The sequence below is a fragment of the Ascaphus truei genome, chromosome 1 (genome assembly GCF_040206685.1).
Source record: "Ascaphus truei isolate aAscTru1 chromosome 1, aAscTru1.hap1, whole genome shotgun sequence".
NCBI lineage: Eukaryota > Metazoa > Chordata > Amphibia > Anura > Ascaphidae > Ascaphus > Ascaphus truei.
Genome location: NC_134483.1, coordinates 58,196,815 through 58,224,483, shown reverse-complemented (window position 1 = coordinate 58,224,483; position 27,669 = coordinate 58,196,815). Strand labels below are relative to the sequence as shown.

Sequence of the window (27,669 nt, the reverse complement as noted above, 5' to 3'; positions counted from 1 at the left end):
AAAAATCTGGTAGGGGGTAGCAATGTTCCCTTTCTCCTTGCTCCCTCACTGATGAATCCTGGCCTCCCTTCCTGATCCCTCTCTGTCTCCCTTAACATTCACACAGCACAGCAGAGATCTATGAATCACTGCCACAGTCTGCAATTTCACACCCACAATGCTTTGGGAGGAGGTAGCATGGGCCATGTGACAGGCTCGAGTGTGGCAGTCCCTTATGTTCCTGATAGGGAATAATGATATCTCTGTTGCATGTCCATGACAATCTGGTTGCTCTACAATGTCTAGCAGTGACTAGCATACAGAATGCACAGCAGCAGCCCAATCTGTTTATGGCTTCGTTTGAAAAGTCAAAAACGTAATAGTCCTCTGTCTCTAAAGTGAATGGGAGCTACATACTTCAACAATAGCCTTCACAGATATCTACTCATTTAGTGAATGATTAAACCGCCAAACAAAAAGGAAGGGAGTCAGAAGCGCACCAAGGTAAGTATATGGCAAATATTTATATCATAAAAGGGTCAAATTCACACTTACAATCACGTTAAAAAGTTTATGCTCCAGTGATCTGGGGACTCTGGGAATCCCACAAGCAAACACAGCCACAGAGAATGAACCGGCCTTAGGTAGCAAAAGCCTGCTACAGTTATGTCCTGCTGCCAAGGGCTCTATGCAAGAGCTCCAGATATTGCTGCTACCTGTTAGGATATTGCTGCTACCTAAGTTATTGTAAAGTAAACTACCTTTTGCTGAAGAAAAGCCAAGAATCCTGTGCATTTGAGCTCCTGTGTCAAGTCCAGTCCCGATTCCCCCCCATAATACGGGCTTACTGGGTGTTGTTCATTATTTGAACGATTTGTTCTATGTGGGCCCGGTGGGGGTGGATGCGTAGCTATGGTTGTTGTCATCTTTTTACAGCTTAGTCAAACAGTTTGGTGTTTCATTTGCTGTAGAAAAACAGAAGGTCTTACTGCACGACCACAATCATTTTCCTTGGCATCAAGATTGATTCAAAAGAAATGCTATTTTCTTTATCTCAAGACAAATTAGAGCATTTGCGGGATCATATTGATGCTGCCTTATCTTCGCGAAGGATCTCTCTCTTTGGGATTCAATCTCCTCTTGGCCATTTAGCTTTGGTCTGACAGATTATCCCCATGGGACGGATATTTTATCACCAGCTCTTGTTAGCTACACTGGGAGTTAGGTTTCTGCAGCATTTTATACTTCCTTCTCCTTCCCGTAAAAAGATGATTTAAAGGCATAGAAAAAGATATGAGTAAAATACAACTATGTGGGCAGCTCAGATATCAAATTAGTTACGGATGTATGGTACAGTATTTTACCTTGTGACCATTGGTGTGCAGAGCAGTTGCCAGAGTCTTAGGTTGAATCAGGCGTTTAATCTAACATACTTGTTCTGGAAATTTTTCTTCTGATTGTGTGGTTGTGGAGCTTTGAGGAATTTGTTGGAGAATCAGCAGTGTGTAGGTCGACTAAAATGGGAGTAGTTTTAGAGATAAACTTGAACCAGGTAATCTCTGCAATGGAGTTTGAGCGTAACTAGCTGTTTTAATTCTGTGTTCGCTCTCAAGTGAATTAGGCCTGTGTAAATTCATCATAAGCTTACATTTTTAAAAAGGTTGTGTGACAAGAGGTAGCAGGTCTGTCACACTTGTAAGGGCTAAGGCTCTTTGCCCATTGTACAGTAAGATAAGTACAGTACCTTAATGTTAATTAAAGAATTGCTCTACACCTGTGGTTCCCAAATCCAGTTCTCAAGGAACAGTCCAGTTTTTTTAAGGCTAGCCTCATTAGCACAGGTGGACCAACCATTTTTGACTGAGCCACCTGTGCTCTAGCAGGGATGTACCTAAACCCTGCACTGCTAGTGGTCCTTGAAGACTGGATTTGAGAACCCCTGCTCTGCACCAATAATTTGGATGTGTTTACTTAACTCTGAATGCAGTATATTTTTGAATATCAATATCTGAAAAGGTTGTTAGCCTTTGTCAAAGTCTAATGTTGACCTTTTAAAAAGCTGTTAGTGCTATTACTAAAATAGAAGGTAAACTCGGAGGTGACACGAATCTTCTATGGATTTTTTTTTCATAAATCTGTACGATCCTGTATTATTAATATTGCTTGATCATTTTCTTTTTATAGTACCAGCAATTACCAAATATGTTGATTTGTATTTTTTCACTTTGTTAATTTCAAAATAAATAAATACATACTCTTGTTGGCCAAAAATGATTACTCTGTAGTTAATGTAATTAACTGCAATATGTCAAATTCATAATTTCCCCAAACTTGTTTTAAAAAAATGCAATTATGGCACATAGGTTTCTAATTAACAAGGCAGCAGGAAAGACCACTTAATCATACTTTATTTTAAAATAGAAAGCAGTATTGCTATAATAAATATCAAAAAGTCAAAATAGGAATAACTCATACTCCCAAATACTGTGTGTTTTAAACCAGGGGTGCGCAAACTGGGTGGAGCGGCAGTTAGAGGGCCCGCGCTCTTCCCCAAGGCATTAAAATAAAGGAGGGGGCGTGAGCAGGGGGGAGAGCTGGCAGGGGGGCGCAGCGGGGAAAGTTTGCGCATCCCTGTTCTAAACAATATGGGAGAGTTCTGATAAAAATGAATAACTATCTACGGTAGGTAATACAATGTAAAACATACACGTAATTATCCACAGAAATGTACACCTACAGTATCATTTTGTATCCACATACTGTAGGTTAACAATACATACATTTTTATGCTTAGCATGTGTTGCAACCATTAATGAAAAAATGGAAAAAGTTAATATTTTCGAATGCAGTAAAGTATGTATTGTTTTCTGTGTCTTTTTGCAGAGACTTGACAAAGAGAAGGGCATTTTTCTCTCCTTTCGGTTTGTCGTCCACAGTTTTCTCTGTTATGTGTTACTTTTCCTGTGTTTCTAAATTAATAAAAGACTGTGTGGTTTATTACAATTATAAGTGCACCGATTAGTGAGCAGGAAGTTTTTCCTAACAACTATATTCCGGTCATATTTTTTTCTGTAAAAAAATCTGCTTTGTGAATACCGTGTTGCTGCTTTTCAACTGGAACACAGCCCCAATGAGTCCCTAAGGATCCAGATGTTCCTAGAAAAATTACAATAAGAACAATAAATCAGATGCAAGAAAGAAACTACCTATAAGCTCAAATAGCTTTTATAACAATTGGATGTTCAGTGTCCTATCTTTTTTATAACTTATATTGATATAGTGCTGTACTTTCCTGATCCTGATGGACAAAATATGAAGGATCCCCACTCGTCCTTAACCATCGATTTAACAACAAAAATTCTAATCAAATCCCTGAACACAAGCAATATTTGTTTTAAAGTACAGACACAACTGCCACTGCATTATAGAAGAAGGGTCCAGTCTCAACTTATGTTTATGTATCATAAAAAAAATAAACACTTTAGGTTCCCAATTCTGTACTTGTAGTTACATGTTTGATATAAAAATTTAGATGATCCAAGGCACTACAGATTTTCAAAAGATTTATTGCGTCCAAACAGCACAACGTTTCGACCTCCTCTGAGGTCTTTCTCAAGTGACTAGCATATAATGTAAAAAGCGTCCAATATATAGTCCCACAAATTAAAGCAAACAATCACCCCCTGATCACTCACGTGAATCCACTGGAATTCCTATCTCCTTCCGCATTCCAAACAGAGCTTGTGTCCATTCCGGTCTTGGTGACGTCATCGCGTTGTGACGCGTCCCTCCTTCTTTCCTGATTGGCTCAGAAATCCCGCAAATGTTTGTCATCAATGATGTCATCGTGGGCGTGGAGATGCGCATCCCCGTCGATGCAGGGCTTGATCCCACTGGTATCCACACATCTTTGTGCCTGGTCCTGAGTTCACGCGCGCATGTATCATCACTGACGTCATCAGTGGGCGTGTCGGTCCGAAGTTAGTCCCTCATCCATTGCGCTATGTGAAATCCGTCTGCGCTTGCGCAAGAACTTTGCGTCTGAGAGCGCTTCCTCCTGTCTCCTCACTGGGGATCACGGGGGAGGGATTGTGCTGAAGGTTTGTGTCTTATGACGATAGTGAGTGTAGATAGAGCACAGCCGAGGACATCCTACTTCCGGTATCCAGAGAAGGAAAAAAGGCCAGGCCACTCCAAAGCTAACAAAAGGGGTAATTTATTGCAAGCTGGACATAAAGTGAAAATGGACTACATGAACGCACCTACGCGTTTCGTGCACAGGGCACTTTATCAAGGTGACAAGATAATATAAATGCTGCCTCTTTATACTTACCTGAATTGTCCACTACGCTATCGGGTGTGACGTCATCAACCAGCGTCTACATGGAGTCGCAGTGACGCAACGTACACAGCCATAGGCTGGGCAAGTCAGGTGGTGTACCATTTCTCACAAGAGCTGTCCGTCGCATCATACGAATGACGTCATCAGCGCGCGTCCGTGGACGTTGTCGCGCTGATGTCACGTTCATTCCTATGGGCCAGGCAGGTCAGGTGATAAACAATTTTTTCTTCAACAAACTTTATTCAAAACATGAAAATACAAACACAATACTTGGTTAAAAAAACGCAATGCTTGGTTAAAAGAAAAACAAATAACTTGTTACTTAAACCGCAGCATCCCTGAGATACTGTGCTGTGTTAAAGATATGAAAAAATAATAATAAATGCAATAGTTGATAACAACACTGTTAGTCATATCATATGCACAAGATCCATATAATTATAAATATCTTGGTCTGAAATACAGCACAAGTACCTATATTCAGGGCAAAATTAAAAACCTTGTAATTCATGGAGGACATGGTCAATGTGTGTAAGATAGCTATTGTTAGCTCATAATCCCCCATATATATGTATAAGGGAGAATGCATACAATTCTTAAGTTTTAATTAAGCTATTACATAAGTTAAACACACATGAATTAACAGAAAAATATTGAAAGACACCCCATAGTAACAAAAATAGAATAAACATGAACACTGATTGGGAATGCATAAATAATGATAAATAAAGTGCATGAAAGAATATTTTTATTTATATATGTACTTTATTTAATAATCCAATAAAATGAGTGATAAAAAAATTGTATAGATATCTCCATAAAAATATTTATTGAATCATATAATATAATAAATTATGTTAAATAATGAAATGAAAATAATAATAAGAAATTAATAATAAAAAATGATAATAAAAAATTATATGGAAAATAACATCATAAGAATAAATAAAAATATTCTTTCATGCACTTTATTTATCATTATTTATGCATTCCCAATCAGTGTTCATGTTTATTCTATTTTTGTTACTATGGGGTCTCTTTCAATATTTTTCTGTTAATTCATGTGTGTTTAACTTATGTAATAGCTTAATTAAAATTTAAGAATTGTATGCATTCTCCCTTATACATATATATGGGGATTTATGAGCTAACAATAGCTATCTTACACACATTGACCGTGTCCTCCATGAATTACAAGGTTTTTAATTTTGCCCTGAATATAGGTACTTGTGCTGTATTTCAGACAAAGATATTTATAATTATATGGATCTTGTGCATATGATATGACTAACAGTGTTGTTATCAACTATTGCATTTATTATTATTATTTTTTCATATCTTTAACACAGCACAGTATCTCAGGGATGCTGCGGTTTAAGCAACAAGTTATTTGTTTTTCTTTTAACCAAGCATTGCGTTTTTTTAACCAAGTATTGTGTTTGTATTTTCATGTTTTGAATAAAGTTTGTTGAAGAAAAAATTGTTTATCACCTGACCTGCCTGGCCCATAGGAATGAACGTGACGTCAGCGCGACAACGTCCATGGACGCGCGCTGATGACGTCATTCGTATGATGCGACGGACAGCACTTGTGAGAAATGGTACACCACCTGACTTGCCCAGCCTATGGCTGTGTACGTTGCGTCACTGCGACTCCATGTAGACGCTGGTTGATGACGTCACACCCGATAGCGTGATGGACAATTCAGGTAAGTATAAAGAGGCAGCATTTATACTATCTTGTCACCTTGATAAAGTGCCCTGTGCACGAAACGCGTAGGTGCGTTCATGTAGTCCGTTTTCACTGTATGTCTAGCTTGCAATAAATTACCCCTTTTGTTAGCTTTGGAGTGGCCTGGCCTTTTTTCCTTCTCTGGATACCGGAAATAGGATGTCCTCGGCTGTGCTCTATCTACACTCACTATCTTCCTGAATCTACAACGGATGGATTGCACGCCACTGATGACGAGAGTGCCCCTTGGGAAACACAGGTAAAGAACCGCAGTGCCTTATTATTTCCTGTTTACCACGGACATTGTCCTTCATACATATCATAGCTGGTTGGGTGCTCATTATAGTGTACATGGTTGTGGATGTCAGGCAGACTCCACTAGTCACTAATCCCTTCCAGTTTTGTTCTACAATATTGGGGGCACTCAATATTGTTACTTGGGCTATCAATTATGGAATTATGATATTATTATCTACTGCATATGGAATTGGTTACAATTGTTGAGCAACTCATTTACCTCGTTTTTTGTGTCTTATGACCCCCACACCAGCACAAACCGTAGCACGTGACCGCAAATATCAAATCGTCAGAGTACAGATTGTGCAGGACATAACAACTCCCAGAGTAGCTTTATCAGTGCAGAAAACTTTAGTGATGGGAGGTTTGTCTGGTTATATATTGAAACATACAGAAAAGGATGTTCTCATATTGATGTTTCTATGCTTAAACGAGGCTGCCTTTATAACCAAGTTCCTAAAAGGAAAATTGTAAATCAATTTGTATCACACGATTCAATGTAGCAAAATATCCTATTTGCACATACATTTTAGTAAGAAATGTTCATTTCATGCAGAGCATCTCAGAGATAATTGAATGGTCTCAGCAGCACAAAGTATTTTCCCGTGATCTAGCTAATAACTCTTCACCTTACATCCACGTAACCATAATAAATGCCAGCAATCCAAGGTGATAGTGGTTAATTATCTACACCCCATGATATAATATAGAAATAGAAATATACATGTCTTACTATGTGCTAATAGGGATTTTTGCTACATTTAATCGTGTGATACAAATTGATTTACAATTCTTCTATTAGGAAGCTGGTTATACAGGATGCCTATTTTAAGCATAGAAACTGCACTAGATAGCCTGAAGTCTCTTTTGAATCACCAATGTAAGAACATAATGTTCTGTATGTTTCACTATATAACCAGACAATCCTCCCATCACTAAAGCTTTCTGCACTGATAAAGCTATTCTGGGAGTTGTTATGTCTTGAACAATCTGTACTCTGGTATATATTGGCTAAAAATATAAAAATACAAACAAATATAGATACAAATAATTATCTACTGTGCATCCAATATCCGGAGATTTATCTACGGTTTACGGTGTTACTTTTACGTATTGTACAGGTTCTTTTTATTTCACCTTTTTGTCTTTAAACTGAACAGTATTGTGTTTTAACTGATGAGTTAATAAAAGTTAGGTTCTCATTTTCTACAACATTAAGCATCCACGAACACCCAATACTGTTTAATCCGGGGATATAGCAACAATAAAAAGGTATCTATTTTTCTAGGTGTGCTCCATTTCTAAAGGGAGTACTTCCTCTGTCCTTAGTGTGAAAGTACTCGATGTTTTAATGACAGCCCTGAGAGCGCTCCAAAGTGAATTTCTTTGCGCAAGAGTCACATTGTGCCATTTTTTTGCTGGTAAATTGTGGCCCATTATCTGAAATGAGCCTGTCGGGTATGCAATGCCTGCTAAAATGCTTAATTGCTGTATTGTGGCTGAGTAGGTATTTGATAGTTCGTCTATTTCCCAGTAGTCTGAGTAGTAATCCAACATGATGAGGTAGTTACCAACACCAGCTGCTAATAATCTCTTTCTTAAAATGTACGATAATGTGACAATCAATTCAATAATCCTTAAACCTTACACTACTATGATGAATTCTTAAGTGTATATCATATAGTCCTAGTAAACTGCCTAGAAAGTTCACGATTTTCTTTATAATCAGAATTACTATAGTACCGAAACAATGACTTGTCAGGCACTATGGACCATAGCAAAATGGATAAATATAATAAAACCCAATGCCAGCTGGCAGGCTTGTCGGTCTTGTATCTACTGTATCCTGCAGTGATATTCGTCCCATTGATCACATGGGATAATTACATGTGAACATAATAAAAAAAGAAAAAACATAGTGTAACACCTGAGGGGATTTAATCACATTTGTAAAAACGAACTTGCAAATAGTGACATTTGTTGATTGAGCTGGTATAGTGCTAGTTAAAAATATAAAATTAAAAAGACAAAAACCTATTGTAAAAAGGGGAATGAGTTAGAAAAATGTTAGACTGATGCTGACCATCCACTTTAAAATTCAAGTGGTAGTTGTATACAAATTTAACAACTGTTAAACGTAAAAAACATTTACATTTTAATAAAAAGTTCCTCTTCTTGACATCATGAGGTTTGAAACTGAAATCCTACACACAGCAGGCTTCTAGTATCACAAGCGAGTATCACAAGAAAATAAGTTGTTTGTAGGTATTCTAATCCTGACTGGTCTGCTCAATCCTCTGCAGACACGCTGCTCTGCGTCTCTGTCTTTCTTCGCCGGTCGTGTGCACAGAGCGTCACAAACTCTCGACATGCAGGTGGGGAACTCCAATTACGTCTCCTGTATTACCCATATGCGTTTCACTATGGGTGTCACTTCCTCAGGGGTTTCTAAAGTTTGGTGTACTGAAGCTACTCTTTAAATAGCTTTATGCATTAATCCTATATAGTCATTTCCAAAAAATTGTGTGTTTTGCTGGCATCACACTGGATGGTAACATCTTCTTTTACATTACAGTATTTCAATGCAAGGTGTTTTCTAATTAAGTTTTTATGTGGTTGAGAGCCATGTAATGTTGGAGCAACATCATGTACCTCCATCTGTTAGGCATCCAAGAGATTAACAAACATCCGAAAGAGAAGGGAGGAATTTAGCCAAATAATTTACAAATCCTAGCAGCCATTGGAGGAACTTGGTATTTGAGCGCAGTGGCATTTGCTGTATACCGTAGCTCTTATCTTCTCAGGATCAGGACGCAGACCTACCAAGGTCAGGATGGGTCCTATTTATGGCACAGCTGTGTCATGGCTTCATCTTGTTTTTGTTTAATTTTAGGTTTACTTTTATTGTTCTTTTCAGAAGATTTATAAGGTTGAGTTCATGGTCAGTTATTGCTCCATTCAGGATGTCTCCACACCCATGTGTCATCTGCACCCATGTATCACACTAATCCCTTTAAAGCCTGATATACTGTAGCATCTTATTGGTGATGCTGGTATTCCTTCCCAGCAGGTTTGATGCCGAATGGCATTCACAACCATCTTAATTGGCCTTCTGGAGTCCAAAACATGGGGAGAAAACTACTTCCTACATCCAAGAGTACTCTCCAGTATCCATCCTTTGCATCAACCACAGAGAATATTTTCGCTTTGGCAAGATTCAACAGTATTTATTCTACTGTGGGCAACTGATAGTGAGCTCTTAGTAGCGCTTTGTTTAAGTCACTTGGATCTAAGCAAATACAAAGCTTTCATGGTTTCTCTATGGCCACCATGTTTCTAATCCAGTCTGTTACTTTTGAGATGATACCATCCATTTCCATTCATTTTGTTAGCTTTCACAATTTTTTTTGGAATGCTACAGGAACTCTTCTTGGTAGATTCTGCACTGGTTACATTGTTTTGTCTATTTGTAGGTGTCGCCTGGAAGACTCCCTAGACCCTCAAAAACATTGTTGTAATCTTTAAGTATTTCTGCCATAGTGGTGCCACGGGTCTGTGTTTTTATTTTGTGACTTTATAGTGTTTTGTTGTGAATTGATGGTATTAATCATAGGCATGAGGCTGAGGGTTACTAGATTCATGTTATCTCTTGCACTGGCTGACAGTAATAGCTTCTAGCTCATATGTCTTTCCTTGATGTTCTGCTTTTAACAAGCACTGGCCTAGTGGTGTTAATATGGTGCAGTCATAGTGCTTTAATTTAGCTTTGCTTGGTTGCAGTTTTGCTGATCTATTTGGCATCATATTGCAAAGGTCCTTATAGCTCATTACATTAACTTTAACTGATGCTCAACTGTGTACTTGGCATTCTATGCCTTGCTTGGAATTGTGTTTTAGTGTTGAAGTGCAGTCTTAGCTCAAGCTTTACCAACCACTTTGACTATTTTGTGTGTTCTGTCATAACATCATGCCCATTGCAGTACTGTATGTGTTGGGGGGGGGGGAAGGGGGCATTTATTTCAATGTATTGCAACAACAAAAAATTGGCCACAGGATTAGTACTGCAGGCCAGCAGGGACCCGCTGGGAAAACCCAAGGGCCCCCAGGCACTCGTGGGGACATCCTGAGGACCCACAGACACCCGTGGGGACAACCTGAGGGCCCACAGACACCCGTGGGGACCACCTCAGGACCCCCAGACACCCAAGGGGACCACCTGAGGGCCCACAGACACCTGCAGGGACCACCTAAGGACCCCTGGACATCCGTGGGGACCACCTGAGGGCCCACAGACACCCACATGGACAACCCGAGGGCCCCGAGACACCCGCAGGGACACCTGATGACCCCCATGGCCTCTGGTATCAATTATGTGGGGGTAGAGGAGGTGGGTATTAGTTTTTATTGTGGGTAGCGGGGGTGGGTGAAAGGGGTATTTGGCCCTTGGTGGGTAGTGGGAGGGGTTAACCCCTTCATTGCCTTAGCGTTTAGCCGCTAAGGTAATGAAGTTGACTGTACTGTATATGCATTTTTATTGAATGGGATTCATGCCGGGGGTCTCCGGTGATGATATTAATGGATATCAGCTCCGGAGCCTCCCGGCATCAATCAGATACAGAAAGCAAGTCCTGTATCGGCGCCTCTTAGCAGCTTCTCACCAGCCTCACGCCAACTTTTCTTAGCGTGAGGATTTTGGGAGAAACTCGCCATTCTAGAGCCGTGATAGGCCTTGATAACCTAATCGCGGCTACTAGAATTGCACGAGTTTCAGAACCTACAGATAAGTGGCTTATCGCCGCTCACCTGTCGATTTTTTAATGACGGACGAAATTTTTGCTGATTTATGCCTCTATCGCCCACTTATCGAGGCTTACTGGAATAATTTGACCCAAGAGTTACCATTCATGGACAGTAAATGATCTACTTAGAGTAATAGTATTTACTATTATAAACCATGTACTGCTGCAATATATAAAATATTAAAGTACCTTTGCAAAGTTATATACCGCCACTCTCAGTGCTGTCAGTTAGGTTACAGTAGCATGTAAAGTACCATGTGTTCTAATGGTTTTATTATTATTATTATTATTAAATGGTCTTATTTCTGCACTACAGAATGAAAAGAATTGGTATTCAATAGCTGAAGAAATTGAAATGGTCTGCGTCTCTGGCTATGAACTCTCTGGGTATCAATTCCTAAGGTGTCTTCCAGATGGAACCTGGAAGAATGAAAACGCAGAGTGTCATAGTAAGTCTGATGTACTTGTACTTGGATTGAATTTATTGTATTCATTTATATGGAAATTTAGCTTTGCATCTGAATAACTTTTTCTATTTATCGTTTCCCACTGCAATTTTCATTAAGTACAAACTGAGAATTTACAGTCAACTAAAATAAATAAAAACATGATTGATTTGTTTTTTCTGACAGAAAAATGTAAACAAACATACTATGGCACCTTGTTTTTGCACAAAGCATTTGATTGAAGTGTATTTATCTTAATGTCTCCCTGTATAATACACAGTAGGTACTGATTGTGAATAATGCTTTTTTTTGGAAAGTGTACAGTAGATTTGTTTCTTAATAAATTAGATTATATAGCTTTCAAAACCTGTATACAGATCTTGAGGTGTACACCTGGGAGGTTTTGGAAAACTCATTTAATGTATCAATAACTATCATGTTTGTTTACTGAGAGGTATCACAACAACATCTACATATCTCCAGCATCAATAAATAAAATAGAAAGCTGAACTACATCTTGAAAATTAAGTAAATTATCACTCCAGTCAATATAGTGTTTTTGATGCCCAAAACTATATTCATACTAAAAGGATCTAGACTCACATGTTTGTGCCAGACAGTGTGCTAACCTTTTAAAACTCTATTTCACAACCACTGTATTTATATTGGCCAGTCTCTTGTTATGATCTTGTATTCATTTCTTTCAGGAACAACATGTCCTAGACCACCAGCATCAGACGACATCACAATATTCCAATTTAAAACTGAATATAAAATTGGTGAAAGCATTCGGATAAGCTGTTCTTCTGGTTTTCTTTTGACTGGTCAGAATGTCTATACGTGTGGCAGTGATTTGGCATGGACACCTCCTATTTTGACACAACTTAGCTGTGGAAAAGGTTATTACTCCATTCTGATATATCGTAATGTTTACGGAATCAGCAATTTGATACAAATGCACTTATTAGTCTGCATTCTCAATCACAGCTGCTTCTTGGTTTTACATATCATGCATTACCTATATTCTACATAAGAATAAAAACATATATAGGACACTCCCATAAAGTACAAAAATAGCTGAATTTATTGTAAATGCCAAGACCAATGTTTCAGTACACAAACTGATATTGTGGACCAAAACATTGGGCCTAGCATATTGCGTAAATTAAAAATATATATATTTAATGCATGCTTACAGTAAGTCTGCCATTTTCCTCTAGGTGGCATCTACAGCAATTATTCCCTTTCTTATTGTTTAGAGTGTTTGAAATTAACCTTTTTTACCTATCATTTACTGCAGTCCTAGCACTCTTTTCATTCAATCATACGCATATTTGATGCTAAAGAAGAGTCAACAATCCGTAAACACTGTCATGGGAGACCAGGACTATCACACCATGGATCAATTCGCCAGACAGAAACACAGAGTTTATCAAATTAATTTATTGGTAAAGGAAATATCCACAACTATTTACAGTACAACACACACACACAACTGGAAAACTGGGGTTACCCTATAAACCTAGGTGCAGGGACCACCTAAAGAGATTTACACTGTGCTTTCTTCCTACAGAGTCCACTGCAGCTTCTCCCAGTTACACACAGCTTCTTCCCAAGCTGCTTCTTCAAACGAAATCTGCTTCACAACTAAAACTGAGATGAGCTTATCTCATCTGGCATGGGGTCTCCCTTCCCCCAAGTGTTTGTAATATGACCCATTCCTCGATTGGTGGGTGGAAATGCAACAATAACCCCATTTACATGCAAAGAGTTACTTGGAAAGATCACCGACCATCTGGTCACATTTCAGCTGAAAACAAAATGAACCCCTGGTCCCTGTAGTGCTGGAACCAGGTAACGTAATATATATATATATATATATATATATATATATATATATATATATATATAACAAAACGAACAAAGGAATGAAGTAGCGCCTCTATATATAACTAATTAGTAAAAAAGAACCAGTTAAGCTAATCATATAAGGTGCTTGGTGGGGTGACTAGTTTAAAAACTGATACACGTTGATAAAGACTAAAAAATGCAATGCAGTGTAGACTAATTCACTATTTATAACTAAATTTTAAAAACCTCTATAGGTTTAGACAGCTAACAGTTTAATAACACAAAATACTGTATAATAAAGTGAAAAAGTAAAAAATGAAAAAATACAAAAAAACCTTCAATATTTAAAAAGTCCTGTTCCAATGATAAATGCACCAAGTTCTTGCTGCCCGTTTTAAGGGATCACCAGTCCCTGACCATATCTGAAAAAAAGAAAAGAAAGAACAGGCGCACACCTAGTGCATTAACATAATAAAAATTGTATTAAAGGAACATAAAATCTGACAAATGCCCACTCACAAGGATAAGGCAAAAAATAGCGTGTATGAGATTGGCTCTCATTTGCCGTTGACTCGCTCCTCTCTGTGTAGCTCCAAGTCCTGGCGTCGTCACGTGACTTCCCTCGTGTAGCCGGTGAACCGGAAGCGGAAGCTCACATGCAGTGTTCGGCTGGGAAGGGACCCTCTAGACGGCAAAGGTCCTCCAGGTCCTCTATGGTTATGCTGTGTCGGAGCCGTCTGATACACACCGAGGAAAGAGTCTCTGGCAGCAGCAGGCCTCGATGCTCGTGGGCAAACGGCGGTCTCAAGCTAGTCACGCCCTACGCGTTTCGTCACGGATAGTGAACCCCTGAAGAAGTCACTATCCGTGACGAAAACGCGTAGGGCGTGACTAGCTTGAGACCGCCATTTGCCCACGAGCATCGAGGCCTGCTGCTGCCAGAGACTCTTTCCTCGGTGTGTATCAGACGGCTCCGACACAGCATAACCATAGAGGACCTGGAGGACCTTTGCCATCTAGAGGGTCCCTTCCCAGCTGAACACTGCATGTGAGCTTCCGCTTCTGGTTTACCGGCTCACCGGCTACACGAGGGAAGTCACGTGACGACGCCAGGACTTGGAGCTACACAGAGAGGAGCGAGTCAACGGCAAATGAGAGCCAATCTCATATACGCTATTTATTGCTTTATCCTTGTGAGTGGGCATTTGTCAAATTTTATGTTCCTTTAATACAATTTTTATTATGTTAATGCACTAGGTGTGCGCCTGTTCTTTCTTTTCTTTTTTTCATATATATATATATATATATATATATATATATATATATGTAACGGGTTTTGTGACCCGGCCTGACCCACCCAATCTCACATTGGCCCCTGTGGTCTAACCGGTCCCCATTACAGTGTGGTAGTGTCTGGTGGTGCACCTGTTGGCAACAGGACTCCTGAGTCTCCCGCATGATGGTGTGTGGGGAGGACACGTCCAGACAGGCAGCTGAGGTAGTGTGTTGAGTCCTACCTAGTTCCAGTGCAGCGCCTCCACCTCATCAGGGTCCCTTCGGTCACTTGGGGATGGTCCTGACGAGGAACTCCTCGGTGGTGCTCCTCCCTGTACATTCACTCCACACATGTACACGAGAGGGTTTTTGATTGAGAACATCTTTATTGCCTGAGTGGGCTAGCTGCCCCTCGCAGTAGATTTTCTAGCCACTCATATTCAGTCAGTGCTTCCCTTTGAAAGGTGTAGTTCTCCTTAAATAGGGATTCCCTATCCCCGCAGGGATCTCTGCCCTGTGCCAGGTCCCTGGACACAGTCTTCTCTTCAGTTACTATAACATAACCATCTGCTAGAACTTGTACTTGAACCAGACTGAATAGAACTCCCAAGACTCCTAGAACTAGACTCAGATAGAACTAACTTTTAGACACAGTGCTGTGCCTTATGTACACTCTGGAAGCTGACACACCTCTGACATCACTAACCATGGAGTCAGAGCATGTGACCACTCCCATCCATACACAGGGCACCCCACCAGGGTGTGAGGGCAAACCTCCATAATTACTGCTGGCATGCCCACAACTTACCAGGCCTTACTGTCAGCAGGAGAGATGACTGTAGCCATTTTACATGACCGCTACATATATATATATATATATATATATATATATATATATATATATATATATATATATATATATATATAAAGAAAACAGTAGCACCACATCCTATGAATACCTAATGAGGGAAGAAAAGAGAAGAGAGCACAAGCCCCATAGCATAAAATGTGTATTTAATGTGGGGAAGGGGAATAGGGGAGGAAACAAGTGCACTCACAAAGGTAAAAATCTATAGTGCATTTGTGAATAATATCTCCCCCAATAGATTCCGCTCGGCTGTCAAAGTACTCCACGAGGTGGCTGTGAGTTAAACTAACTCAAAATCAGCTGCAGAGTGGGCAGCATAGCTGGAAACATAGTATCCTAGTGTAGAGCTAATTTACTCAACATACAACGCTCTCAGCCTCAACAAGCTCGACGCGATCCGGCCCCGATCAAGCGTCATTGCACTTGTTTCCTCCCCCTGTCCCCCTGTCCCCTTTCCCCACATTAAATACACGTTTTATGCTATGGGGCTTGCGCTCTATTCTCTTTTCTTTTTTGTATATATATATATATATATATATATATATATATATATATACACACACACATAATACAGATGCATTACTGACAGGTAGCGGTATTGGCAGGCTTAACCTTTATTAAAAGCAGTTACATTTACCAATACTATCACAAACACTATCTAAGCACACTATACATTTTCTTGGAAGATGCTGAAGTAGGACCAGTGTCTTGATGATAGGTGGTAAGAAAACAAATATTCATGACAAGTATAAAAGTAGTGAATCAGGTAGAATGAGTAGTGCACATTTTGAAGGACATGATGTTGATGTTAGTATTTTGGCTTCTCAAGGAAACCTTAAAAAAATGACTGGTTTGATTCCCAATAGGCAATAATGGAACAGTAGAATCAAAACCTTGGTCAGTATATTTTGCCACCAATTTGCACCACTTACAAGAGCTGCTGCCCTGGATGACAGAGTTGTGGTTCTAATACTGTTGGGTCTGATACTGGTACCCCCTTCATTATAAGGGTCTGGAAACTGGATGGTCTTAAGGATATATTTTAGGATGTGTGATTTATTTAAATATACTTTGTTTAAGCATTAGCATATCTCCCAGGGTACCTGAGGTATGTTACTTTTTCAAATACAGACATCTGTCCCTAATTTATTTGGAGGTTGGGCGGAGGGGGGGACAGACAGATATACAACTGGAGATACTATAAAGTTAGTCCTCCACCACCACCACCTCTTCACAAAAGCCCTATTTCAGGCTTTGGAGGATAATTGTAATGCCTATCTTGCCTGTTTCAGGTAGCGAGAAAAAAATGAAAGTTGTTTAGAAGTGATTGTTTAGCCTTTTGCAGTTTTCGGAGCTACTATAATACAGCAAGTTTGCAAAAAATGCAATTTTGGTCATTCCGCCTGGATTTGCACAGCCAGAATGAAAACACTTCTAAAAAAGCCTTTTACGCATGATTTGGACATGCGAAAAGGGCTTACAGAATAGCCAAACATGCAAATTTGCTTCATAAAAATATGGTACTCATAAAAAATATACTATAACTATAATATAATGTATATATTAAATTCATTCTGACAATGAATCAAGTGAGTTTTGTTTCTTCATATGTTTGGGATGTTATTTCAAAGAAAATAGGTTTTCATAGTGGTCACTTTGATCGATGACACCAAATTCCTGCCTGTAATACAACAAACCATTTATCTAATACAGCTAGCAATGGCATTAGCTCTTTCCCCCTCAACTCCTGGCACCTGTGGGAGTTGTCTACAAGAACAAGATGCCTCTCAACTATGGGATCTAGGATCTCCCATCATTAATGATGTATAACTAACTTCCTTTACATAGACTGACTTGATGTGTATGTACTACTGAACTATTTATTTATACATTACAGAAATACAAAAGGTGACTCAAGGTGACTGTAGCCCAGGACAGAAGCAGAAGGGGTCCCAGTGTGTTTGCATGTCCCCAGAAAAAGATTGTGGGTAAGAAACACTACCAAGGGTTTAATATAGTAAAAAGTATTTTTCTGTAATAGTTGTATTGTATTGTATGTCTTTATTTATATAGCGCCATAAATGTACATAGCGCTTCACAGTAGTAATACATGTGGTAATCAAATAAATAACAGATAATATAAATAACAGATCATGGGAATAAGTGCTTCAGACATAAAAGTAACATTAAGGAAGAGGAGTCCCTGCCCCGAGGAGCTTACAGTCTAATTGGAAGGTAGGGAGAACATACAGAGACAGTAGGAGGGAGTTCTGGTAAGTGCGTCTGCAGGGGGCCAAGCTTTATGTATCATGTGTTCAGAATATCCACAGTGCTATTCATATGCTTCTTTAATCAAGTGTGTCTTAAGTTGGGTCTTGAAAGTGGATAGAGAGGGTGCTAGTCGGGTACTGAGGGGAAGGGCATTCCAGAGGTGTGGGGCAGTCAGTGAGAAAGGTTTAAGGCGGGAGAGGGCTTTAGATACAAAGGGGGTAAAAAGAAGACATCCTTGAGAAGAACGCAAGAGTCTGGATGGTGTATAACGAGAAATTAGGGCTGAGATGTAAGGAGGGGCAGAAGAGTGTAAAGCTTTAAAAGTGAGGAGAAGAATAGAGTGTGAGATGCGGGATTTGATCGGAAGCCAGGAGAGGGATTTCATGAGGGGAGATGCTGAGACAGATCTAGGAAAGAGTAGCGTGACTCTGGCAGCAGCGTTTAGGATAGATTGTAGGGTCGACAGGTGAGAGGCAGGAAGGCCGGACAACAGGAGGTTACAGTAATCAAGACGGGAGAGAATGAGGGCCTGAGTCAGAGTTTTAGCAGTCGAGCAACAGAGGAAAGGGCGTATCTTTGTTATATTGCGGAGGAAAAAGCAACAAGTTTTAGAAATGTTTTGAATGTGAGGAGCGAATGTGAGAGAGGAGTCGAGTGTGACCCCTAGGCAGCGTGCTTGGGCTACTGGGTGAATGATCGTAGTTCCAACAGTAATGTGGAAGGAGGTAGTAGGGCCAGGTTTGGGAGGAAGTATGAGGAGCTCTGTTTTAGCCATGTTGAGTTTAAGGCGGCGGAGGGCCATCCAGGATGATATAGCAGAGAGACATTCAGAAACTTTGGTTTGTACAGCAGGTGTAAGGTCGGGTGTTGAAAAGTATATTTGTGTGTCGTCAGCATAGAAGGGATAATTAAACCCAAAAGATGTCATTAGGTCACCTAGAGAGAGTGAGTACAGAGAAAAGAGAAGAGGTCCCAGGACAGAGCCCTGGGGTACCCCACAGAGAGATCAATAGAGGAGGAGGTGTTAGCAAAAGAGACACTGAAAGTACGATGGGAGAGGTAGGATGAGATCCAGGATAGAGCTTTGTTCCAAATACCAAGAGTATGGAGAGTGTGAAGGAGAAGAGGGTGGTCCATGGTGTCAAATGCTGCAGAGAGGTCGAGTAATATGAGCAGAGTGTAATGACCTCTGTCTTTGGCAGCATGGAGGTCGTCAGTTATTTTAGTGAGGGCTGTTTCCGTGGAGTGAGCAGTGTGGAAGCCAGATTGTAGAGGGTCTAGGAGAGAATAGGTGTTGAGAAAATGGAGCAAGCGAGAGAATACAAGACGTTCAAGGAGTTTAGAGGCAAAAGGCAGGAGGGAGACAGGTCGATAGTTAGAAAGACAGGAAGGGTCAAGCTTGCTGTTCTTGAGTAATGATATGATTGTTGCATGTTTGAAGGAGGATGGAAAGGTTCCAGAGCAGAGGGATGAGTTAAAAATGTGTGTGAGCGTAGGGATTATAGTAGGAGCAAGAGGTTTTAGGAGATGGGAGGGAATGGGGTCAAGAGGGCAAGTGGTAGAGGGAGGAGAGGCGATCAACAGCGACACATCCTCCTCTGAGACAGTGGAAAAAGAGTCAAGGAAGGCAGGAGGAGAGTTAAGAAGAGGTGTAGGATGGGAGGAAGAAACAGAGGGGATGTTCTGAGGTATGGATTCCACCTTTTCCTTAAAATAATCAGCAAAGTCCTGAGCGGAGATGGAGGAAGGAGAAGCAGCTGAGGGTGGTTTGAGTAGAGTATCAAAGACAGAGAACAGTCGGCGTGGGTTAGACTTGTGCATGTTGATTAGTGAAGAAAAGTAGGCTTGTTTAGCTTGCGAGAGGGCAGAGTTGAAACAGGATAGCATAAATTTGTAGTGAAGGAAGTCTGCGAGAGTATGAGATTTCCTCCAGAGGCGTTCAGAGGAACCACCACATAATAAATGCACGGACAAGGATATCAGTTAAAAGTGCAGGGCATGTTCAGGGTACATGTTACCGCTCGTTGAAACAGTAGACTCGCTCAGTGGATAGCTGCCACAATCATCAGCCTCCGGTCAGGAACTATTAGTCCAGAGAGTCCTTCACACAGTAAAGGTCCATGGGGAATGACCACGATTACAGCACATGGCTGCAACAACTAACTCCCTCACTGGCGGCTCTAAGGCTCACTTAGACCAAGCTGTAACCCTTAGCTCAGGTGCTTCAGAGCGGAGCCACTGACGTCACTGAGGCATGCCACGATTAAGCGGCTATCCAGCACAAGATCAGTGGACAAACCGCAGGCAACCGGATAAGCATAAGCACAGTGATAGTGGGAATCAAGTCTCACAAAAGACAGATAACACTAGTCCTACGCGTGTCATAGATTTACATCTGCTTCATCAGGGATGATTAGTGTGTTAAAACCTATGTTATTTAAATCCCACGTAGATCAGTGATTGGTTAGTCTAGATTATGCAGTTAACCAATTGTAGATCTATCACATAACCAACACAGGTGTTAAACAACTACCACATTATTAACACAGGTGTGGTATAACTACCATCATTATTTAAAACATACAGATATATATTTTATTAACAAACAAGGTTTAAAATAACAACTATAAAACATATACAGCACTAGAATTCAAGTGCCAGCACTGTAGATGAGACACTGAAATGAGAAAACAGCGTTTTTTAGAATAATTCATACTAACAAAATATTGCCATGCAATGTGTTGCAGTAGCACCCTGCAGCGATACCGTTCCACTTCATATATAGAATTAATTTCTATTTGTTTCTTTGTTTTTTAGCCATCACTCTGAAGATCTCTGCATATATGATGCAACTATTGCAAATTACCTCACAATGTCAAGCTGTCAGTACATGGCTGAAAGGTGCCTGGGGAAAAAACAACTTCATTACTTGAATAGTGGACCCTGCCAGAGCGTTCACCTAAATTGGGTGCATGAAAGGATAACCTTGTCTGCAACTAGCTCAAAGAAAGAGCCGTGTGGATATGACTTCTGTTATGACTGGGAAAAATGTTCAGGTATGATATCATATGGTACAATTCATGTCCATAATCCATTTATTTTTGTACATCCCTAACTTTACTTCATATGACAGAAAATGCAGTTGGCAGCCGGGCACTCCAAAAATTATTTTATTGCCATTTCGGTACAAAGATAGGACTATTATCAAGCCAAAATGAGGTTGATTTTTTTTTTGCCTTGATAAATGTTCTATCTTTGGACCGCAATGTTAATAAAATAATTTTTGGAATCCCTGGCTGCCTACTGCATTTTCCATATACTATTTAGGTTGGATTTTGAGAGACCCCTGACTGTGACTGGAAGCACCACAATATATGTCTGGTTTTTTTTTGCCACTGATTTTCTTTTTGTATTGTGTGCCAGGTTCCACTACTTGTTTGACTGTCATATGGCACTCTGTAAAGTTTATCTCCTCCCCTACTCACCTGCCCTTCATTCCCACTATGCTCACACTACAATGCATATAAAGAAGAGACCTGTGAGGTTTGCAATGCTCTGTACACTATAATGTTATTTATGTGGAGCTCTGTAGTTCGGCCATCAAGAGGTATTACAACATATTGCATATTTAATAAGAAATACTTCTCCAAGGGTAATGATGAGTAGACCCCATCAATACCACCAACACCAGCTCTGACCCACCTAATTTGCAGTCACCACCCCAAACTCACCACTTTTCCACCCCTGTAACTATTTCTCACAACTTCCATCTTTGATGCTTTGCTCATTTTGTCTACTGCTGGCCCTAAATCCTCTGGCACTGGGGATTAAATCATGACATTAGGTGGAGCATGGGACCACTATCTAAGCTTCCTCCTACTCTCTGTCGGTATACTGTACATATGTAACTTAGGTACCAGTCAGTCAGTTCCAGTTTCATTACAACACCTGTATCTGTTTACTTAATAATGAGTGTCACGGGAGACCAGGACCTTTAACAAATTTATACTGGGATCATTCTATAGGCAAAACACAGTAGTAAAATAAAATGAGGTGTATTTGGATAAAATCTAGCCTTTCCTAGGTACAGGACTCCCACTTGCAAGGGCTTACCTGACCGGGACCTCGTCCTGGACATCCTGGAATGAAATTCGGCAGAAAATCCTGACCGGGACCTCGTCCTGAACGTCCTGGAACTGATTTCGGCAAGAAATCCTGACCGTGACCGCTACGTTCTAAAATGAGAACTTAGACCTAGCGTCTGACTTAGCCTCAGCTAGGCAGGCTTACTTAGCTCCGAAAATGAAGCCGGTTGCTCTGCTATTCGTAACAGAGTAACTTTGAAAAGCCCGCCTTTGCATCACTGGCCCAAGTCTCAAGATGGTCTGGTTCTCTGACTGGGCTTCTCCTTACATACTGTTACGCCGGTGCTGCCCGCAGACCAGACCCGTCCCCTGTGCTGAGGTGGGACGTAGGGATACACGCACCCGCAGCAAAGGGAGCGTGTCCTGTTAGTGTTGCCAGGCCAGGTATAGTAGTGAAGACAATACTTGCCGGTACCGGTAGTAGAGAAGGAGTAGTTATTGCCGTTGCCAAGATCAGGGATGCCAGAAGTCACGAAGTCCAAGTAGAGCCAAAGTCGAGAGCCAGAGGGGGTAGTCGTCCAATCCGCGTCAATACCTGAGGAGTCACTGAGAGAATAGTCAAATGCTTCCATACAGAACTATGTCGAGCGACGAGTGATGGGAAGCACAGGCATAATAAAGCTGGGCAGGCCAATGGGAAAAGGGGGCAGGCCTGGAGGACTGCAAGGCGTCCTCCCTGATAGGAGGGAGGTGTTACAGCCCAGCTGATTGTAATCATTGATTTGCCTTGAACTGTGTGATGCTTGGGGACGACGCCTCACTGCAGCAGCAGTGGTTAAAAGTGCTCTGTTAGGCGTGTGCTCTGTAAACTGAGAGTGCATGCACATAACGTCTGGGGCTGGCGTGCGTGTAGGAGGGCGTGGGCGCGACCGGCGCTGAGCAGAGGAATCGCCGAGGGGAGTGATCCCACGATGGCGGCGGGGGCGAGGAGCCGTGGAGACCGGTAAGGCAGGATTGTTTATTGTGTCCAGGGACTCCTTGCGGAGAGGGAGTGCTTTGTGTGAGAAGCGAGGAGAACGCCGATTCCTGACATATACCTTCCGCTGTTCTATGTTCAGCATGGAAGTAGGAGGAGCGACCAATCAGAGCGTGGGAATTCCTCCCCGCCAGCCAATTAGAATAGGGGCCCGTCCTTTGGCTGACGTCAGAAGAGGGGGCGTGCCAAACCGGCTCAGGATGCCCCGTGGGCGGGACATATGAATTAACCAATGGGAACCGCGCCGACATTCTGCTGCTTCCCCCATGCAACTGGGGCTCACCACAAACAGGACGTGACCACGAGGCCGAGGTGGGGATTGAATAAACCGACCTCCAGCCGCGTGAACGCGTCCGGAGTGTAGATTGGATGTCGTTAGCCGGGTCGGAATTGGAGAGGTACGGATCGTCATAGGTACTAGCCGGGGTCAGGGGTCGGAGAGGTGCGGATCATCGAAGGTACTTGCTGTGGTCAGGGGTTAGAGAGTTGTGAATAGTCGTAAGTACTTGCCGTGGTCAGGAACGGAGATGGTACAAGCCAAGGAACAAAACAAGAACTGCGGATACAAGGTACAAGACACGGAGGCAGGGATTGCAGTAAGCACTTCGTACGCAATGAAGACTTATGCTCAGCCAATTTGCCAGAGAGCTGGCTGAGCATATAAAGGAGGTTAGACCAATGAGCTGCAGGCAGGTATAGGGAGTACTGCGCTCTAGGAAGCAGCCTCCAATGGTAGACGGGGCGGCGTTAGGTCGCAGGTGCAGGTGATCCGAGATCAGTGGGTATTAACCCCTCATGTGCTCCTCGTGATGCGGCGCAGGATGCAGGGGCGGGGCCTAAGCCTAAACCTGGAGGTACTCCTGTGCGCCTTTGGGTAGCCCCCCTGGTCTGCAGTACACCACCCATATCTTCATGGGGGCGGGACCTAACGCTGATCCTTACACCCCAATCAACCCATTGCCACCTATTGGGCAGGCTCCACTGAGTCTGGCAAACCAGAGGGGGGGCAGGGGGTCTCTGTTCTCCGGACTCAGTACTCTGCCATCCCCGGTCACTTAGCACCCCGAAACCTCTGAACACACCGTCTCCGCTTTGAACTACGATGTCTATCCAGACTTTGTATATGACTTTGCACCTCTGTATATGCCCGGGCTGGCTGAATAGACATTTAAAGTAAATGCACAACTCATAATAAAATATGTTTTATTACACAATATCGCTCGGGGAGACCCATATCTGTCCGGGAGATGGATCTGGGATATCTGGGCTCGAAAACTAGGAGTCTGGGGGACACCGGGCAGCCCCAGTGTAATTCCACTTGCGTACCGGCAAATAGTGCCTGCACGTCGGGGAGAATTAGGGGACTAGCTGTATCTTTGGCCCCCGAACTCCTGCACACAAAATAATTGCATTTTGACCTAAATATCCCACATAAAACTTACACACAAGAAGTTTCATGTTTCTAGGGCAAAGGGAACATGTAAACAGGAAAAACAGGGGTCACTTTATTTTTCACATGTGTAATCCCCCTGGTCCCTGTCTTATGGTGCTAGGTAGCTGCCAGGGACGCCACGGTTTCAGGGGTAACCAGTTGGGCGTAAACCTTTATTGTGTAGCCTGGTTACCCCCTCCTGTCACAATGAGGTTTTATTTTATATTTAGGTAGACATAAAGAATGAGACAGCACCCTCTGACATGTCACTACTGCCTCCCAGTATATTAATCAGTTCCAGTTCTTTTTTTAACATTCTTCTCTTTACTTATAAATAGAACTATATTTAAAATGTTTTGATATGTTATTTACTAGGTATAGAGACCACCATCTGACCTATCTTATGGTCTACTAGTCTCAAAGCCTGCACCAGTTTAGTATATCGGTCAATCAGTTGCATTTGCACTTTATCTCCAACATAACATAGTTGATTATTTGAATAGTCTTTAAAAAAAAGTCTCCTCCTTCTAGCTAGTCTTATCCTGTCTGTTTTACCTTATCCTGTTCTTTGCTGGACTTGGAAACAGACATAAACCACATTAGTATTTACTATCACTAGCTAAAGTGTCCGGCTTTGCCCAGGTTGCAGTAACAAAACGTACTAATGCCCGTCAAAATGACAGGTTTTAGTTTTTTTTAATTATAAACTTCAGTATCAATTACCTCTGTGACTTTTCTCTTTCCCCGTCTTCTTTCTCTTCCCCACCTTTACCCTACCCCCCTCCCCATCTCCCCTTCTCTCTTCCCCCCTCCTATCTTTCCCTCCTTCTTGCTTTCCCCCCTCCTCCTATCACCCCCTTCCCCCCTACTCCCCTTCTCTCTCCCCCTATTCCCCAGCCCCTTTCTCTCTACACCCCTCTTTTCTTTCTCCTCCCCTCATCTCTCTACCTCCCATCATTTTCCTTTAATACCTTTATGATGTCCCCAATTATTTTCGCCTCTCTCCTTCCCCAGCATTGTTGCTTTCAACTCACGTGTCAACTAACTTCCTATTTCTTTCTTCGTCTGCTTTCTGCCTAACCTTTAAAGCTAATGCACACAGCCCTTTAGCACAGAACCCAAACCCACCACATATATATTATGTCAAAAGGAGTGCCACAAGGATTGTGACCTCATATATAGAACATAAGACAAAAAATGCCTAGTGCTGCATCACATCTAACTTGACCCTTATATAGTTAAAAACTTATCTGTGTATCTTTTCATAAGCAAGGGTCATTTGGTTAAATTCTTTGGTCAACGTATTTTAAGGCTAAAAATACTTTGCCAAAGAATTGAACAAAATTACCCCTACATATGAGAAGATATACAGATAAGTATTTAACTATATAATATATCAAGTTACATGTAGTAGTAGACCTTTTGTCTCTCAACCTTTATAGCTATCTGACTCTCCTTATCTGTCACCAGTCTATGTGCATTAAGATGTCCAGTGCCAGATACACAGCCTGCCAGGTACAATACCCACTGGCTGACTTGCTTGTCAGAGATATGTTAATAACTCCATAGAATTAATGCATTTAAATAAAAATTTAAAAAGAACGTTGCGGGGGAAGACAGTATCCCCTTAGTATGCATGCAAAGTTTCAGGTGTTTAGGTTTAATGGCCTTGGGGATATGGACCTGACAGACACACAGACAGACAGACTCTCTTTAATTATTATAGATTATTTTTGATATATGGCACAAATCTAATACTTATGTAGGAAGCAAAACAACAGCTCCGGATTACATGATGTAATGATTTTTCTTCGTTAAATTCCCATTTTCCCCATCATCCAAAACCAATCGACGAATTCTGAATTCTTTTTAGCACCAAAACACGAGGTCAAGTTGCACATCTACTTTATTTTTTGCACGGATATTATTAATCATTTGGTTATACATCTCTATTTGTAGCAACTATACCATAATGTAACAGGGTAATATGAAGAACAATATTTTGGGGTACTGTAATGAATTTCTTAATGAAAGAAGGGGAGTCTGATGAGGAAAAGTTATTCAAGGAAGATTTTGTTTATTAAGAACCGAACACAATAAGAAGGTAATACTGTAGTACTGCTGCTTACTTATGTGAGCGAAACAAGCGCCATGAGCAGTACATATTCCGTTGAAAGCATTGACACCCTACAACATTCACAACTCATTCAACATAAAGTATGTGTTTTCCCCATGCTGACTCTATCCTCTGTCAGCATCTTCTTCTACATTTCTTGGCTTTCGTGTGTGTGTGTGTGTGTGTGTGTGTGTGTGTGCGTGCGTGCGTGCGTGCGTGCGTGTGTGTGCGTGCGTGTTTCTTCCTGTTCTTGTATTTGCTACGCCCCAACAATTTTATTTACCAAATACAGATGGAAGTAATCTCATTAACGTTCTTTTTTTTTTATTGTTGACAGAGTCTCAATGTTTCTGCCTTCTTCCATACCAGTGCCCTGATAACAAAGCACAGCTATACTGCATCAAGATAGGATCTGCTGGGAGACAGAGAACAGTTAACATCTGCTCCCTGGGAGCCATGAAATGCGCAAAGATGAAGGCAGAAATACTGTATAATAGTGAATGTACTGAATGAAAGGGAATGAACCGAGAACTATAGCCCACCTGAAACATTTATCAAAACACGTGTGAATCCTCTTACTACCAGGCAACGAGCCAGAATAATGAAATTGCTGCTTTGCATCAGAATCTGCTTGCTTTGTTTTTCATTTCATTCTGACAATTTTTTGTTTTGTTTTTTTTGCTCTGTTTTCTGCCCATTTTTGCTTTCCTGGTTTATTTGGGTGAAAGTGAGCGGGGTAGAGTTGCAACTATCATATACTGCATCTGCAGTCAACACATTTCTGTAAGTGTATTAATGCATGAATGTCTGAGATGGTGACAAAAGCTATACAGCCCAAAGTGTAAGATATTTGATTATCAAGTTTCTTTCAAATGAATGCAATAGATGCTAAATAAAGATCTTGCACACTGTCACTGAGTCTTTGCTGTGGCTCTCCGAGACTGGTCTGGCATTGATACACCGACTAGGTATTAAAGCCTTGTGGTGCTCACATACCTATGTTTAGTGAATAACAGATGGATACATTTTTGTACAGATCTCCTCCATCAGACGGCACAACCAGGAAGGGTTTAGAAAGGCACAATAACAAAGAAAGCCTGCTGCGTCCCACATTCCTGTGCACTATTTTATACATAGCTA

At 41.2% G+C, this 27,669-nt stretch overlaps 1 protein-coding gene across 2 annotated transcripts in view; it reads left to right on the top strand.

Moving 5' to 3' along the window:
* C6 (complement C6) overlaps positions 1-27,443 on the top strand; it is a 97,783-nt gene extending 70,340 nt beyond the window's left edge. For both annotated transcript variants that reach the window (XM_075588671.1, XM_075588663.1), the window contains exons 14-18: positions 11,466-11,598; positions 12,303-12,494; positions 17,487-17,577; positions 20,678-20,916; positions 26,867-27,443. In XM_075588671.1, the coding sequence (XP_075444786.1) occupies positions 11,466-11,598; positions 12,303-12,494; positions 17,487-17,577; positions 20,678-20,916; positions 26,867-27,042 (831 nt within the window). In that variant the 3' untranslated portion in view covers positions 27,043-27,443. The remainder of the gene's footprint in view (positions 1-11,465; positions 11,599-12,302; positions 12,495-17,486; positions 17,578-20,677; positions 20,917-26,866) is intronic.
* Positions 27,444-27,669: the final 226 nt, after the last annotated feature.